The sequence below is a fragment of the Mytilus edulis genome, chromosome 4, assembly GCF_963676685.1.
Source record: "Mytilus edulis chromosome 4, xbMytEdul2.2, whole genome shotgun sequence".
In the NCBI taxonomy this organism is placed as follows: Eukaryota; Metazoa; Mollusca; class Bivalvia; order Mytilida; family Mytilidae; genus Mytilus; species Mytilus edulis.
This window is the reverse complement of record NC_092347.1, coordinates 33,024,037-33,041,894: the sequence shown is the minus strand read 5'-3', so window position 1 is coordinate 33,041,894 and position 17,858 is coordinate 33,024,037. Positions and strand designations below refer to the sequence as shown.

General features: G+C 33.1%; 1 protein-coding gene across 3 annotated transcripts in view; it reads right to left on the bottom strand.

The window, feature by feature from the left end:
* The window catches only part of LOC139519499 (mucin-3B-like), a 65,104-nt gene that overhangs the window by 9,355 nt on the left and 37,891 nt on the right, over positions 1–17,858 (bottom strand). For 2 of the 3 annotated variants that reach the window (XM_071311614.1, XM_071311615.1), the window contains 13 exons: positions 14,146–14,835; positions 13,629–13,733; positions 10,220–10,704; positions 9,534–9,620; positions 8,724–9,152; positions 7,578–7,654; positions 7,311–7,374; positions 6,186–6,482; positions 5,014–5,116; positions 4,615–4,720; positions 2,534–2,664; positions 1,932–2,050; positions 1,018–1,170 (listed from right to left, as the gene is read on the bottom strand). In XM_071311614.1, coding sequence (XP_071167715.1) covers positions 1,018–1,170; positions 1,932–2,050; positions 2,534–2,664; positions 4,615–4,720; positions 5,014–5,116; positions 6,186–6,482; positions 7,311–7,374; positions 7,578–7,654; positions 8,724–9,152; positions 9,534–9,620; positions 10,220–10,704; positions 13,629–13,733; positions 14,146–14,835 — 2,846 coding nt within the window. Of the gene's footprint in view, positions 1–1,017; positions 1,171–1,931; positions 2,051–2,533; positions 2,665–4,614; positions 4,721–5,013; positions 5,117–6,185; positions 6,483–7,310; positions 7,375–7,577; positions 7,655–8,723; positions 9,153–9,533; positions 9,621–10,219; positions 10,705–13,628; positions 13,734–14,145; positions 14,836–16,408; positions 17,219–17,858 lie in introns of all 3 variants that reach the window. The other variant, XM_071311613.1, reaches the window with a different exon arrangement.

The following is a 17,858-nucleotide window of genomic DNA, read 5'->3' as shown; positions in this document are numbered from 1 at the left end:
ATAGACCTACAAAACAATGGATAATTCTAGACAAAGCTTGGAAAATTGCACCAATAAAAATATGCCCATAGTAAATAGATGTCCAACTTGCTCTATCATTTTTAAAGGACCATGAAATTGGGGTCGAAACTCTAATTTAGCATTACAATTAAAACGAGAATGTGTCCATAGTACACGGATGCCCCATCCGCACTATAATTTTCTATATTCAGTGGACCATGAAAATGGGGTAAAATATCTAATTTGGCATTTAAAATTAGAAAGATCATATTTCATAGGGAACATGTGTACCAAGTTTTAAATTGATTGGACGTCAACTTTGTTAAAAACTACCTCGACCACAAACTTTAACATGAAGCGGGACAGACGGACGAATGAACGAGCGGACAAACAAATGGACGCACAGACCAGAAAACATGATGCCCATAAATGGGGCATAGACGGACAGTCATACAGACAAAGGGACGAACGAACAGACACATAGACCAGAAAACATAACGCCCATAAATGGGACATAAAAATTGGGCAAAAAAATAATATCATAGGGAAGTAAGTGAACATGTGCACTTAGTTTCTAGCTGACTGGACTTCAACTTCATCCAAAACTAATTTGACCAAAAACTTTAACCTGAAGCTGGAACTATTATTTTCCATGTTCAGTGGAACATAAAATTGGGGTTAAAACTCTAATTTGGCATTAACATTAGAAAGATCATAATATAGGGAATAGGTGTCCTAAGTTTCAAGCAGATTCGACTTCAACTTCATAAAAAACTACCTTGACCAAAAACTTTAACCTGAAACAGGACAAATACATTGGTCCAACTTTGGAATGGGTCAGTGCTTGCTTTTTTTTTTATATCTTAATGTTGTTTTTGATGTTTATCTCAAAATATATTTCCTAATTCCTATTATCTTATCTTATTTCTCTAGTTCTGTGCTTAGAATACTAAAAATAATAATACTCTTTTTTAACCACTTTTATAATATATTCCAACAATAAATAGAAATATTTACCACTAAATCAGCAGCACAGTTTTCCATACTGGTATTGAAGAGAGTGTTGTTAACAGTACTCCAGCACGATTGTACTGCTTTGTTTTGTTCTACCAGTTCTTTACATCTATTGTAAGCTTCAGCAGAGGTGTAATTGATGGTCGTTATATTTGTCTACAAAGAAAAGTACCGTAAGTATTTATAACAGATTGCTATCAACTATATGCATGGCTGAAACATTATACAACATTATTTGATAACACACATTATCGCTATTTTGTGCATTTTTCCTTTAATCTTTTTTTGTGATAATTTTTCATATCATGCTACTCGCTTGAGATGGAAAATAATCGCTAGAAACTAACCAGGTACGTGGCGTTACTAACGAAATTGACATGAAATTGACACCGTCATCATAGGTAAAATAGCGATAAACAGATTATCACCGGTCATCTCAACTCGATTGCCTTTCTCACTTTCGCCGTCCCAGCACAAGCGAGAAAATCAATCTCGTTGAGATGATCAACAATAATCTATAAGACCATAACAACCTGCATCAAATCATTTAGTAACAAACTTAAGTTCCTCTTTTTGCCAGATAATAGATATGTGCAACACTATAAACTATATATCTGTAGTTTGTACCCAACTATTAACAATAAAATTCAAGTTTGAAGTGACGGAGTAAAAAAAATTTAACTACTTTTAATTCTTAACTCTTTAACAAGAAACATTTTTATTTTACAGTACACCAACTAATGTTTGCGACTTTCATCATGAAAAATTTAAAACCTAGTTCTTTCCTTGTCTATTAACTACATTAAGTAAATATGAAAATAGCAAAATTAAATTGCTCTGCAATAGGATAGAAAGTGTTACACCATAAATAAAGTATCTGTGAAAATAATTTGGTTTACATTATTTAAGACACTTACCTGAACAGGCATAACAGTAGTAGTAAGTACTGTATCATCCTCAGCTACATCTCTTCTGTGTCTGTGTCCAATATTTGGTATCTTAGCTTGTCTTAGAATTGTTGAAGTTATGTCATATCCTGATATAAAATTAAACAATTTCATTTATTGAGTACAACAAAAGGCAGTAATTGTTTAATGATGGCAATTATTACACTGATAAACAACAAGAATGTGTCCCCAGTACACGAATGCCCCACTCGCACTATCATTTTCTATGTTCAGTGGACCGTGAAATTGGGGTAAACCCTCTAATTTGGCATTAAAATCAGAAAGATCATATCATAGGGAACATGTATACTAAGTTTGAAGTCGATTGGACTTCAACTTCATCAAAAACTACCTTGACCAAAAACTTTTAACCTGAAGCGGGACAGATTGACAAACGAACGAACGGAGGGACGGACGAATGAACGGGCGAACAGACACACAGACCAGAAAACATAATGCCCCTCTACTATCGTAGGTGGGGCATAAAAAGTCTAAATGCCAGGGTGGTAAAGTTGTGGTTTGATAACTAAAACTAATCTTGTAACAACCAGACATAACCAATGTATACATACTTGATTTAGCACATGTCATGATACCATGTCCACGGTTACAGAACACTTCCTTGTTTTGTATACAGCTACAGAATGTATTTATGTAGTTATACTTCTCTGCCGAGACACCATAAAATATTGTCTGGGATTGTCTGAAAAATTTCATAAAATATGACACTGTAAAAACAAAAAACTGCAATGGGTTTTATTATCATAAAAAAAATATATTAACTTAAATATCAAAAGCATAATTTCTTTGTAGAAATTTATCTCATTCTGCTGTGCATAATTCAACAATTGCAATAATAAATGCACACACAAATTTCTGAAATTACAGCATATATATGTAGGACTCTAAAGTGCGATGGTAATCTAAAGTGCGATGGTCACGCTAAAGTGCGATGGTCTACGCTAAAGTGCGATGGTGTATCACGCTAAAGTGCGATGGCTGTTTGTTCGCTAAAATAGATGGTTAATCACGCTAAAGTGCGATGGACTAAAAGTGTAATGTTAAAAAAGGGCTTAAAGTATTAAAGAACACGGATTTAAAAAATAGTCTTCTTGCAAAAGTTAGTACAAGGTTTTATGACATATTTGATAGGCTTTATAATTACCGGTAGTCTTAAGTGATCATTGTTTTAAATTAAGAAGAATGACCACGTAATAATTGCTAAAATGGTAATTTAGGTTTGACAAAAATCTATATACATGTATCCTGTGTATGTTTTTTTTTAATTCAGGCCGGTATCACATATTTGGATAATTGGTGTAGCTTGCCGTTCACACAGTATATCACTAATGTGAACATCTCCTCTCAAAGTCGACGTCATTGTAAATTACAAATACAAAATTCGTTCTAATTTTCAGCAGACAATTTATGATTTACGCATGGAAACATGACGTACCTGTTACCTACTTTACTTTTCATTAAAATCAATATTTGAACGGGGACGGCAAAGTAAACTGCAACATAAACAATGATTTCAATGTATCTGTTAGCTTCAAATAGAAACAGGATAAAGGATATTTATGCGTATACTTTCGTATCTGTATAGTAAGATGGTTGACTACAGGATAAAAGTCCTTCTTCTAGCACCGAAAACAACCCACATTTGCTTCAGCCGACACAACACAGTTATTATGTTTAAACTGAGTAAGTCATGGACATTTGCTTTAAAGTTATTAATCAAATATTCTACATTAATCTTTCAACATGTTCATTTTTTGTTTGTATAAAAGACTGTTCACGTCATAATCAATAGTACGTTTATTACGTCTTTACTTTCGCGGACCATCGCACTTTAGCGTGTGTAGGCATCATACTTTAGCGTAGACCATCATACTTTAGCGTCCCCATCGCACTTTAGAGTCCTACATATATATGATAAAACAAATCAAGAAAAACATGGAGAAAACAAGGAAGACAGAGATGCTAACAAGAATGTGTCCAAAGTACACGGATGCCCCACTCGCATTATCATTTTCCATGTTCAATGGACCGTGAAATTGGGTAAAAAATCTAATTTGGCCTTAAAAGTAAATTGATCAACCAAAAGGGAACATGTGTACTAAGTTTCAAGTTGATTGGACTTTAACTTCATTGAAAACTACCTTGACCAAAAACTTTAACCTGAAACTCACACTTTTAATTTCTATGTTCAGTGGACCATGAAAATGGGGTCAAAAGATTAATTTTGTTTTAAAATAAGAAAGATCATATCATAAGGAACATGTGTACTAAGTTTCAAGTTGATTGGACTTTAGCTTCATAAAAAACTACCTTGACCAAAAACTTTAACCTGAAATGGGTCAGACGGACGAACAGGCGGACGGACAGACAGAAGGACGCACGGACGGAAGGACACACAGACCAGAAAACATAATGCCCCTCTACTATCGTAGGTGGGGCATAAAAACATTTACTGATACTTTATTCATATTTGCTACGGTTAATAACATAATATCCATCAAGGATGCAACAGAAAACTGTTGTCTTACTAAGCATACCCAATGTGGTCATTCATAGGATCTGAATGCAGAAAGTGGGTGTCTAACAAATTTGTAAAATGCTCAAATATAGGTAAGAGAAAGTAGTTACTTACTTCCATTTCATACAGAATGGTGTAGGATTTTTATTGTTGTCTGGTCGACCATTGCTTGGATAGAATACATCGTTGTACCTGTTTCCATCGTAAGATCCACACAATCCTTAAAATGTTAAATTCAATGTAACAGATTTAATATTAAAACTTTTTATCAAAGATATCTTCTATATCTGAATGTATTTGTCACTGATATGTCTCATGAAATCTAACTATATATTTTTTTTCCACAAATGGCATGTTATCACTACTAGGTCTTATCTATCTTGAGACTCTTGCAATTTTTAAAATTCTATTATCAAAAAAAAAAATTATAAACAAAGGGCTAACCAAATTTAAGTTTAATTTGTTTTCATATTCCAAAAATAACATTTACATCATAAATATTTGACCTCTTACCTTCAGTTTGACCTCTATCAACACTGGATGGATTTATCCAAATATTAATGAATTGAGTTCCACTGGACTGAACAGTGACAACAGTTCCTGTTGGCAAAATCACCTGTCATGGTATAAAATGCAGCTTAAAAAGATAGTTCTCTTACAATAAATAAAAGGTTTCAAAATCTATATCAAAATCTAATTACACCAAAATTTGTGTAACTTTAATCTATTCAGAACAAAATGTTCATTTTTGCACAGAATGCTAATTTCAGCAATAGGAATTTTCAATGAGCATTAATTTAATTTTAAAACTGAAAGAGATAATCTTATGCTATTAGTGAGACATAACATAATAGCTAAAGAAAAACTACCCTTTTTAGCTCACCTGGCCCAAATAGCCAAGTGAGCTTTTCTCATCACTTGGCGTCCGTCGTCTGTCGTCGTCGTCTGTTGTCGACGTCGTCGTTAACTTTTTACATCTTGAACTTCTTCTAGAGAACCACTGAATGGAATGAAACCAAACATAGCATGCATTTTCCTTTTGAGGTGCTGACCAAGTGTTGTTACTTTGTAGCCGATCCATCATCCAAGATGGCCGCCAGCAGGGGACTTAGTTTAACATAGGACCCTACGGGCAATGCATACAAATGACTTCTTTTAGAGGACCACTGAATGGAATGAAATCAAACATAGCATGAATGTTTCTTATAAGGTGCTGACCAAGTGTTGTTACTTTGTAGCCAATCCATCATCCAAGATGGCCGCCAGCTGGGACTTAGTTTAACATAGGACCCTACGGAAAATGCATACAAATGACTTCTTTTAGAGAACCACTGAATGAAATGAAACTAAACATAGCATGCATTTTCCTTATGAGGTGCTGACCAAGTGTTGTTACTTTGTAGCCGATCCATCATCCAAGATAGCCACCAGTGGGGGACTGAGTTTAACATAGGACCCTATTGGAAATGCATACAATTTCTTTTTTTACAGAACCACTGAATTGAATGAAACCAAACATGTGTGTTCCTTTCCTTTTGAGGTGCTGGCCAATTGTTGTTACTTTGTAGCCAAATTTTGTCTTTTTTTATATAATTTCAAAAACCAAAGTAAATCAGGTGAGCGATACAGGCTCTTGAGAGCCTCTAGTTTATTATCTGATAATAAAAAAATGAAGAAAAACAGACCTGGTATTTCTGGCCACACCCTATACGTCGGATCTCAGTACCAGGTGTCAGTTCACCATTTTTATACAGCTCGACAGATATCCTAGCAGGTGTACTGTGATGGTGATGACCATGTCCGTGGCCTGTTAGTCCATTAAATAAAAATCCCAGGATGCCTCCATGACCATGTCCTTGACCATTATTTCCACTTCTCTGACAGGTTTGGAACGTGATGACATCATCACCTGATTTAATGGCTGCTCCACAGTTACAGTAGGCTCGTCCTCTGCTTGAACATTTTGTGTAGAAAGCTCTAACCTGAAAATTATAAAATAACATAAATCTTTCTTAACAAGTTTGTCTGAAACAAATCCATGCAAGCAAACACAGATTTGATTTCATCTTAATCTTAAAAGAAGTTTATATTTTTCAAATTAGTATAGACAAGAATGTGTTCAAAGTACATGGATGCCCCACTCGCACTATCTTTTTCCATGTTCCATGGACTTTGAAATTGGGTAAATATCTAATTTGGCATTAAAATTAGAAAGATTATACTATAGGGAACATGTGTACTAAGTTTCAAGTTGATTGGACTTCAATTTCATCAAAAACTACCTTGACCAAAAACTTTAACCTGAAGCAGGACGAACGAACGAACGGATGGACGAACGAACGAATGGACGAACGAACGGATGGACGAACGAACGGATGGATGAAAGAACGGAGCCACAGACCGGAAAACATAATGCCCCTCTACTATCGTAGGTGGGGCATAAAAAATATAAATTCAGGAACCAATACTTTATTGCAGTTCTTCATCATTCAGCTTTGTTTTTATAGATAATTGTTCGTCATCTCAATGAGATTGAATTTCTGGCTTTAGCCAGTACGACGAAAGTGAGAAAAACAATCCAGTTGTGATGACCAATGATAATCTGCTTAACGCTATTTTGCCTAAAACCACATCACTGTTTTCATTGACAATGGCATGTGCCCCCTTAGTTTCTAGCAATAATTTTTCATATCATTCTACTGTGCTGAGAAAGTAAATTATCAATCGGCAAGATCAACTTCTAGCAAAATTTGGTAAAATAGCGATAATGTAGCTTTCTGGAAGAAATTTGGCAAAACTATATATCTTACCTCATAAGGCAAGGAGGTATGTTTGTACAGGGTAAATTCACCTCCATTATGGTTGTCATAACGTCTGCAAAATAAAATGTTGTATTAAAACAATTGCCACTTGGCATTAAATTTTCCTGACTGATTATTCTTTCGAAAGCTTTTTGTTTAATTCAATTTTCAAAGAAATTTTTCAAAGAAATTATAAATTGTACCTTCCATTAAATGTGGTCTTTTGAAAATCATAGTGAGATTTTTGTAACCATTATAACAATAACGGTCCCTTACCTTCCATCAAATGTTGTCATATGTGGGTCATTGAGAGATTTACATTGAGCATGGTGATCACCATTATTTGCAGTTATCTGAAAAATCAAATATTAATTGGTCATAAAGCAATAACCATGCAAAAATAGAATTTTCATGTCAATATTTATTTTTACATGTTTTTTTTCACCCATGTTAAAATAAATGTTAACATGAAAAGGAAAGAATAATAATTGGGAAACCTCTGTCTTTTATAAGTAAGCATCATCGTCATAACCACAATAGCATATCATGCTTACCAATAATTTTTGTCAGTCATGTTCTATTGATTGACAGCCGAATACAACTAATACCAAGGTGCTTGTAAGCACTAAATAGTAAAGATTATCTTAATTTATCAATTAGAAGTTAAACTAAATATGCATTGTATTAAGCATTGGATGAAGTTGATTCAACTACAATTCTGGACACAGAAAGATAACTATGATTTATAAAGATTACTTTAACAATGATATCATTGATAATTTAAAATAGATATTAGATTTCTGCACCTTGCAAAAGTTATGAAAAATTTCTGGAAATGTTTATGGGTACGATGTATAGGATGTTACGCATGTTACGATCAATGTTCTATATTTTGTGTATCTAAAAGGTAGCGTTAAACCTTGGAAGATTTAGATATCAAGTCAATACCATAGACTTTTGATTGCATTTCATGCAATTTTTACCCAAAAATTGAAGGATGTGTAATGATAAAAAAAAATGAAGCCTCTTAGAAGATTAGGATCATATATATATTGTTTTTATATAATTTGCACATCTGTAAATACTTTTGTACTTTGAATGTGTTTGATGGCTCCTTCAGAATTTTTTCGCTGGTTTACACTCAAAAACTACTTTTGTAACCTATTTAAACAGTATGCTGACATCGATGATGTCAAGCACATGATCGAATGGAAAACTTAGAGGTTCAAATAAAGTTCAAATTGAGAGGGAAAATAACAAATATTCTGGTTGCGATTCATTATTGTTAAGCATACTATTTCTACAGATTATTTTATAGGTTATGGCCATGTAATCTATATACTTAATCTGACAAAACAGTAAGCGGGATCTGGGATCGGAACCCCCCAATGAGACCCCCCATCATAATTTCAGTGACATTACCTGTACTTGTCCAACATTGAGTGTGTGTGGTTTAATGGTGATCGATGGCTTAGGCTGGTTAACAACATGGCCCTGTACAGTAAAATGATTGTGTGTGTTCCTGTCAATACGCCCATCCACTGTTGCTTTTACTGGAATTTTTATGGTTTGTTGCCATGACGATATATGTGTTGTCTGGGAAACAGAGGTACCACACTGGTTCTGATTAGGTGACTGGGAAGTCCCTGCCCATCCAACCACAACTTCTGGAATGTATTTGTGGGAGGTGCATCTTTGGTAAAATCTCTCAAAGTTAGCATGGGTTGTTATGGTAACCTTACAGTTTCCTTGGCAACCTTGACAACAGAACATTTGAGGTGGAGCTGTGACATTAACGACAAGATGCTCAGTAGGGTGTCCCTCTGTTAGCACTAAATTACCTGTAACTATCTACAAATTAAACAAAAACGTTACATTGAGTATAAAAGTTTAAAGTTATGATATTTTAGAAAATCCCTACACCTTTTAGGAATAGCTGGAGACAAAAAAAAAGTAACTTTGATTTACAAAAAATCTTCTGCACTTTCTTATACATAATCATATTCCAATTGGCATTTAATATTCACTTATGAAAAATATGATTTTGAATGACATAGTTGCAAAACTTTATTTTTGAAGGTGCACAGCTTTTAAATGGGGTATTTTTAAAGAATAGCGCAATAATAACCTTTTGTACTGGTATATCTTATGTGCATGTACTATGATACTAATATATGTCTGCCTTTAGAAAATTGAAATGAGTCAACATCATTTTGTTTATCATATAATTACCTTTATATCAGGAGTAATGATATTACTAGTCTTGATTGGAGTCACTAGAATCTGACCTTTCCATCTGGCCTGTATTGTGCAGGTTATCTGTGGGTGAGAAAAACGTGAAGATTAAAATTATGTTACTAATTTTAAACTACAATTGAAATAAGTTAATTCAAGAAATACTTGCATCATTTTTGCATGATTATGATTCAATAACATGAAGTGTTAGCTGATATAAACTATCTGAAATTTAAGGTGTTGTGCAATAACGTATACCTCACCTTATATAGACCATTCTTATTTTCTTTAATGCTTATTTTTGACATACTACCTGAACACTGTTATGGAAACATGCTTCATTTTAAATGTCACTAACATTACTTACTTTAGAAACACAACAGGTTCCACATGTGGAGCATACCCTTCCTGGCCTCCTGAGATCACTCCCTGATTTTAGTGTCATTTCTTTTGCTCAGTCTTTAGTTTTCTATGTTGTGTTTTGAGTATTGTTGCTTGTCGTTTCATGTTGTTTATGTGTTTCCATGGCATTGTCAGTTTTTTTTCAACTTATGATTTTGATTCTTTGAATCTTTTGCCTCACTTTTATAAATTTATAGTAAGTCACTATCTACATGGTATATATTTTTGTAACATATTTATAAATTGTTCTTCAGATTTTATAAGTTGAAGATTAAACCAACCTGTTTCTTAAATAGATTCTGGTTGATTTCTACAATGGTGAATTTGACTTCCTGGTAAGATCCACCAACTAACACCTTCTTTTCACATTTCCCATTAATATTCAGACAAACCTCAAACTCTACATTTGGCTGTTTCGACTTTTCAAATTGACAACTAAAATAGGCTACTCCTGTATTGCTGACCCCTGGTCTCAAGTGTGGGATGGTGACATAACTTGGTCTGGATGGTCTTGGTGTTGTAGGTTTAGGAGTGGTTGGTCTTCGAGTTGTTGGTCTTGGTGTTGTTGGTCTTGTAGTTGGCTTAGTTGGTTTTGGAGTGGTTGGTTTTTTAGTTGGTTTAGGAGTGGTTGGTTTTGCAGTTGGTTTTTGTGTGGTGGCTTTAGTTGGTTTCTTTGTGGGTGGATTGGTTGGTTGGGTCTGTTTCAGTGTAGTGGGCTGTTTGCTAGGACTGGTTGGTTTCCATGTTGGATGGGTTGACAAATCATCTAGAAGATATCAACTTACAAATATTCTAATAGTAAGAAATTTTGATTAAAAGACAGACGAAAAACATGAGGTACAAAGTGCTACTGCAAATACACATTGTACCTCATACTTTTTTAATGTGAATTGACTATAGGTGTTGTCCCTTTTCAATTTTTATATTCAAATTCTATGGTCAGTTTTACAATCTGGTTGAACAATCGGTGATGGTAAAGGGAACTACCTACAGACATATAAAGTTGTAATTTTGCTTTATTTTATCGCCTTGACTTTATTGCGATTTTGTTGGTTAAAATTTTTGACCACTTGGAACAGTTTGGTTTGATAAATTGCAATTGGTTAGAATGTCGAATAAACTGCAATAGGTGCGTGATAAGCAACACCTACAGACAAGTCACATGAGATTATGAGTAAATAAAATAAAATTCAGTGGAAGTTCATGCATGATCTTGAGGCGTTAACTTCATGGCAAAAGATGACATCATATGAATGATAACTATCAAGCTAAAGTCTTCAGTGACTTTTATGCCTCAAATTTGGATATATCTCATTAAAGTGAAGTTTTTGAGGTTGATGTTAATTCATTTTAGATTTTATTCCATTAATTGAAAGTTTAAGGATTTCAGAAAGTAACTTCTTAATTATGACATGCCAATTATGCATTTGATGGTAAATATATAGTGGTCAATAAACAAAAAATGTAATTAGAAATTGCAAATGTTTGAGTTAAGAATTATATTTAAGGATAAAACACTTTTTTTCTAGAAGTTATTGATGTGTGTACTGGGTGGCCTACTCACAAACTAAACATAAAAGTTCTTTGGACTTTTATTATTCAATTTGTGAGTTAATATCTTCAGTTTAAACATCAATAACCTCTTGAAAAAAGTGTTTACAGTGACTTGACTGTTAGTGTTGTTCTCCAGCAATTGCAACTCATTCACCAAATTGCTATTTGTTTTATTAAGCCAAATTGTTCAAACTGGTCAGAATATTAAACAAATTGTTCAGCCAAAATGTGAAAGTGCAAGGTAATAATATAAAACATACTTACAATCCTATAAGACTTTAACTCCACTTTAATGATGTTGTGACAAAATATATATGGAAGTGTTTAACGACCTTGACTGGCTTTTCAGCCCTCGCACGGTCGGTAAATTAAAGCTCCGATGCCGGGAATCTAACCCGGGCCATCTGGGTGAAAACCAGAAATCCTATGTGACAAAATCAGTCTATCAGTTTGTATAGGTATATTATAGTCATTTCCATGCTGAAGGAACTGTTATTATTTTTGAATTGCTATAAAAATGTCCAAACTAAGCTCTCATGTAGTTTTTCTTTCTAAAAGTATTCTATATTCATAAGAATCAGGTTCTTTCTAAAAGTATTCTATATTCATAAGAATCAGATATCATTTTTAATAACACATCATATATTCAGTAAAATGTGTGTGAAATAACAATATGCTATTGATAAGTTTCCATGGGGAGATAACCTAAAATATTATTCTTTTTGAAAGAAAAAATGATTATCTCCCCATGGACACTTCCTACAAACATATTGCAATTTTACACATATTTTACTGAATATGAAATGTTTTACAGTTGTTGGCATGACACGGGTTATGTTCTTCTCATATATGTTATGATAGTATGATACTAAACCCCTAACGGGAGGGATTGTACCTGATATTCATATGATGAAGACATAATCTTTCAATCAGTTTAATTGAGGTCTGGAGCTGGCTTGTCAGTTAACTGCTAGTAGTCTGTTGTTATTTATGTATTATTGTCATTTTATTTATTTTCTTTTGTTACATCTTTTGACATCAGACTCGGACTTCTCTTGAACTGAATTTTAATGTGCGTATTGTTATTCTTTTACTTTTCTACATTGGCTAGAGGTATAGGGGGAGGGTTGAGATCTCATAAACATGTTTAACCCCGCCGCAATTTTGCGCCTGTCCCAAGTCAGGAGCCTCTGGCCTTTGTTAGTCTTGTATGATTTTAAATTTTAGTTTCTTGTGTATAATTCGGAGTTTAGTATGACGTCCATTATCACTGTACTATTATGCATATTTTAGGGGCCAGCTAAAGAACACCTACGGGTGCGGGAATCCTCGCTACATTGAAGACCCATTGGTTGCCTTCGGCTGTTGTTTGCTCTATGGTCGGGTGGTTGTCGCTTTGACATATTCACCATTTCCTTTCTCAATTTTATAGGGGGAGGGTTGAGATCTCACAAACATGTTTAACCCCGCCGTATTTTTGCGCCTGTCCCAAGTCAGGAGCCTCTGGCCTTTGTTAGTCTTGTATTATTTTAATTTTAGTTTCTTGTGTACAATTTGGAAATTAGTATGGCGTTCATTATCACTGGACTAGTATATATTTGTTTAGGGGCCAGCTGAAGGACGCCTCCGGGTGCGGGAATTTCTCGCTACATTGAAGACCAGTTGGTGACCCTCTGCTGTTGTTTTTTATTTGGGCGGGTTGTTGTCTCTTTGACACATTCCCCATTTCCATTCTCAATTTTAATTCACATAATGTCTGATTCTTATGAATATTGAATACTTTTAGAAAGAAAAACTATATGAAAGCTTTGTATGGACTTGTTTATAGCAATTCAAAATAATAACAGTTCCTTCAACATGGAAATGACTATAATATACCTATACAAACTGATAGACTGATTTTGTCACAACATCATTTAAGTGGAGTTAAAGTCTTATAGGATTGTAAGTATGTTTTATTTTATCACCTTGCACTTTCACTACTTGACTGCTTTCTACAGCAGTTAGTTCAAATTTCTGACTAGTAGAACAATTGTAATATTATAATAAAAATCATTTATAGCTATTGGTTTATAAACTAAAAAATTATAAAACAATCATAAAAGAGCTATATTTTAACAAAAACATACTACTGACCTTTACAAACATATCCTGTTTTACAGAACTGTGTAGTGAGAGCTGGAGCAGGTGAAGTAGGTGGCGCTGTCTTTACTGGAGTTGTCACTGGTACCTTTGTGGTTTCTGAAAAGTGTAAAAAATACAAAGGTTTGTTACACTGCAATACTCAGTGAAATTAGAAACCATGACAAAATATTGCCTATACCCCACAAGGAAATGAAGATTTGTATCAAATTTGAGAGCATAAGTTTTAAATCTTAACAAAATTGAATTTCCTACACTAATAATTATATATGTTCAACTGATACCTAAAAAGTATTGAGTGAATATTCTTCACCATCTCAAATATCTTCAATTAATATCAATTGATTAAACATATACAAGTATTAATAATTACTGGTAAGTTGTAATAGAAAGAACATTAGCAATTATATACAAAAAATATTTACTTTTTGCAGCAATCCTTCTTATTCTAATAATTGTATGTAAATTGAAAGCTAAATATTGTTTATTGACTTTGAAACTTCAAATTTACCTGGAATTGGTGTAGTTAGCTCCCCTTCTCCAACAATATTATCTATCCAACAATGCCAAATAATAACTGAAGACATGAAATAATTACATGACGTTAATGACTTGACGGTTGGTGTATTTCCAATGTACATGTGCTCTGTGAAAGATTTTATAGCTCGATGTTTAATCGATTTCGTCACAGAGCTGATCACATAATTGTTAATTATGACCTTTAGACCATGAGCAGGGGACCATGTTATAATGACTTGGTGAACCTGGTGATAAATAAACTTTTCACGGCTGAATTCAGTAAACCATGAATCTGTTGCTGTAGATACCATACAATGGATTTGTCCATAACGATAAACCATGGCTAATCCTGTTCCAGTAGCTTGCTCAGCCCCACTAGATATAATAACAGTGTTTTCTTCTAGTTTGGTAAACATAATCGTAATCTTGATCGTCAGTCCACATGAACAGAGACTGAGATTTCCAAAACATAAATTGCTATGTACTCCAAGATCAATGTACTGGTTCGTATTATTGAAGTTAAATCCTACTGAAGCGTTTACATTGACTGTTCCATGTACAGTGGCATTGAACATCGATCCAATGATGGTTTGACTGTGTGGTATTTTCACAAAGTTCCATTCAAATTTTGGAATGTCCATTTTGGTTGTAGTTGGTGATAATGTAGTAGTTGTTGGCATGGCTGTGTAAAAAATATCAACACAAGTTTAATGGCAACATAATTATACATATTTACAAGCAATCAAATTTTATGTCCATGTCTTGACCTTTTCCTTTTTTCATAGCTTATTAAAGATATTCATAAAATTTCAAATAGAAACGTCAAAAAAATTATTCATTCCTTTTTTCAAAATTCTTGTATAATTCAACACTTGTAAATTTCCGCTTTTGCAAACTAGACTTCTCTCTAAAAAATTATGTCGAGTAAATTCTGTTAACAAGTTAACAGCAGCAAATCTCATATCAAACATGGGAATCTTTAAAGTCACTAAAATTTTATATATTTTTTTTATACATGATCATACATGTACTAATGATTTAAGCAGCAATGCATAAAGGAAGCAAACACAGCAAGTCAATCAAAATATAAAAATACATTTAGATATAATCTGAAATACAATTGAGTGCATATGGTAAATACAGCTTTATTTTTTGACACATTGGCATTATACCTGGCACAATTATTTCAACACATATTCATTAACTGTTTCATTTGCCGTTTATTAAAATCTGTATTAAGTTGTCAATGGTTATATAAAATACTGGAAGTATTGAATTCAAAATACTGATCCAATAGAACTGAAATAATGTATTAACAAGAATGTGTCCCAAGTACACGAATGCCCCATCCGCACTATCATTTTCTATGTTCAGTGGACCCTGAAAATTGGATAAAATATCTAATTTGGCATTAAAATTAGAAAGATCATATCATAGGGAACATGTTTACAAAGTTTCAAGTTGATTGAACTTCAACTTCATCAAAAACTACCTCCACCAAAAACTTTAACCTGAAGCAGGACAGACAGACGACGGACAGACGAATGGACACACAGACCAGAAAACATAATGCCCATAAATGGGGCATAAAAATAGTTGTTACATAATAGCAATACTATTTCAAACCATGCTAAGATTAGAGTAGCTAAATATATATAAAAGTTAAACAGAGCAGTTAAAAGGAAATCTTGTCAAAACATTCTCTTCAAAGTTACTTTATCTTCAAATTAATTAGCTGTACATGTAGTGTAAAAAAAAAGATTAAAACAGTGCATTTCAATACTTATGGCCTTATGTCCAATTGGTTTGTCAACACTTGATCTGTCAACATGTATTTGTTCCCCCCTAACAGAAGTTCTCCCCAGACACTTTGTTATAAACAATGCCATAATATTTGTTCCTATTTTAACAAACATTCTTTACCCTTAATTCTGTATGAAACAAATACTGTAATATGTTTTTCCAGATATAATATAAAAGAATATTTCTTCCACTTGGAACTAATATTATCAAGGACTTTTATTTTATGAAAATTAAACTATCCTATCATTAAAGTAGCTTTTCAACATAATATATAGTTTTTCCTTACATAAATTCTACAGATTAATAAACAAACAATAAATTTCATGAATTTATTTCATTCAATAACAGGAATACAGTATCAAAATGATTGTAGCTAAAAAGCAACAACAGAACTCTTCTAAGTATATATATTCATACTGCTTATATATGAGGAAGCATTCACACCTCAATACCTGTAGTTAGTATTCCATGTTGTATGAGGACTTGATGTGATGCCTGCCAAATAGTTAGTCCTGTTAATTTCATTGATGTTGTATAAGAAACTGAATGTAGTTTTCCTATTGTCAAGGCATGCTGAATTAAGGTATATTTGTGGATAGTGGCTTGTGTGGTGGTTACCACCTGGTGGCCATCAATAAATATTGTTAAACCATGTGCCACACTCCATGATATCTGGTATTTATGCCACATAGTGACATCTACTTTATATTTGTAATCCACTTTCCATGTTTGGTTGTGAGTACTCATGTATCCATATAGATGTCCATTATAGAAGTACAGTGCCATACCAGTTCCATTTAAATATTGGTTGCTATTGGAGATAATCACTGTCTTTTGCTGCTGATTGACCTTGGTCAGACTGACATTGACCTTGATAGTAAATCCTGTTTGACAAACAGCCAGGTTGTTCAGACAGCCAAGGTTTGAATTATTACTGAATTCTACAAACTGATTGCTTCCATTGAGGACAAGAACCGAATTCTGCTCCAAATGTGGACTGCCATGGACAGATAAGTTATAGGAAGATGTTGTTAAAATATTATGGCTGATTGCAATAAAACTGAAATATTGTGTCTTGATAACTTCTGAACTTGTTGTTGCTATTGTACTTGGTATTGTTGTTTCTTTTGTAGTTGTAGGAGTTGTTCCAGAAGATGTTGTTGACATTGATGTTATACTTGGTGTTGATGTTGTTATCTGTGTTGCTACAGAACTTGTTGGCAGTTTAGAACTTAATGTTGTTGGAGAATCAGTAGTACCAGCTGTAGATACACAATTTTTGAAGTAAGATCTTTTTCAAAATTAAAACTAAAAGACAAACTTCACAACTTTTCAAATTTAAATTAAAAAATATGAAAAATATCAGTATTCTTTTAATTATTTTTTGTTTAAAAAATACCTTCTTTTGTCTATTTCTCTTGAACATTTCAGTATGCATAAAGGATCATGGAAATTTGTATTAATTAAAAAAAAATCATTTACATTAAGTAATATATCAGAAAAGTTAATCTACAACTATAAAAAAAAAATATTGTATAACATGCAATTTATGATTATAATTTGCCTAACACTCAAAGGCAGGGAAAAGTTCCAAAACAGACAACTATATACTTAATAAAAATAATCATCATGTGAAAAAAAGCTTAGATACGAAATTATAAAAGCATATTTTGTTTTTAATACAGTTTAGTAAATTTCACATTTTTAATCATAAAAATACCAACTGCTTTTTAATGAGACAACAATTTAGAAAAAATTTTACTGCTGAGTTAATAAATCTATGTCCATAGTTCTGAAATTTCAACAAAGTATAGAGGTTTGCAAAATTAAACAAGTACTTATGTTTACTGCTGTTTTGGAACCAGATATTTCTTACAAAGCAAAACCACTTCTATGTATATA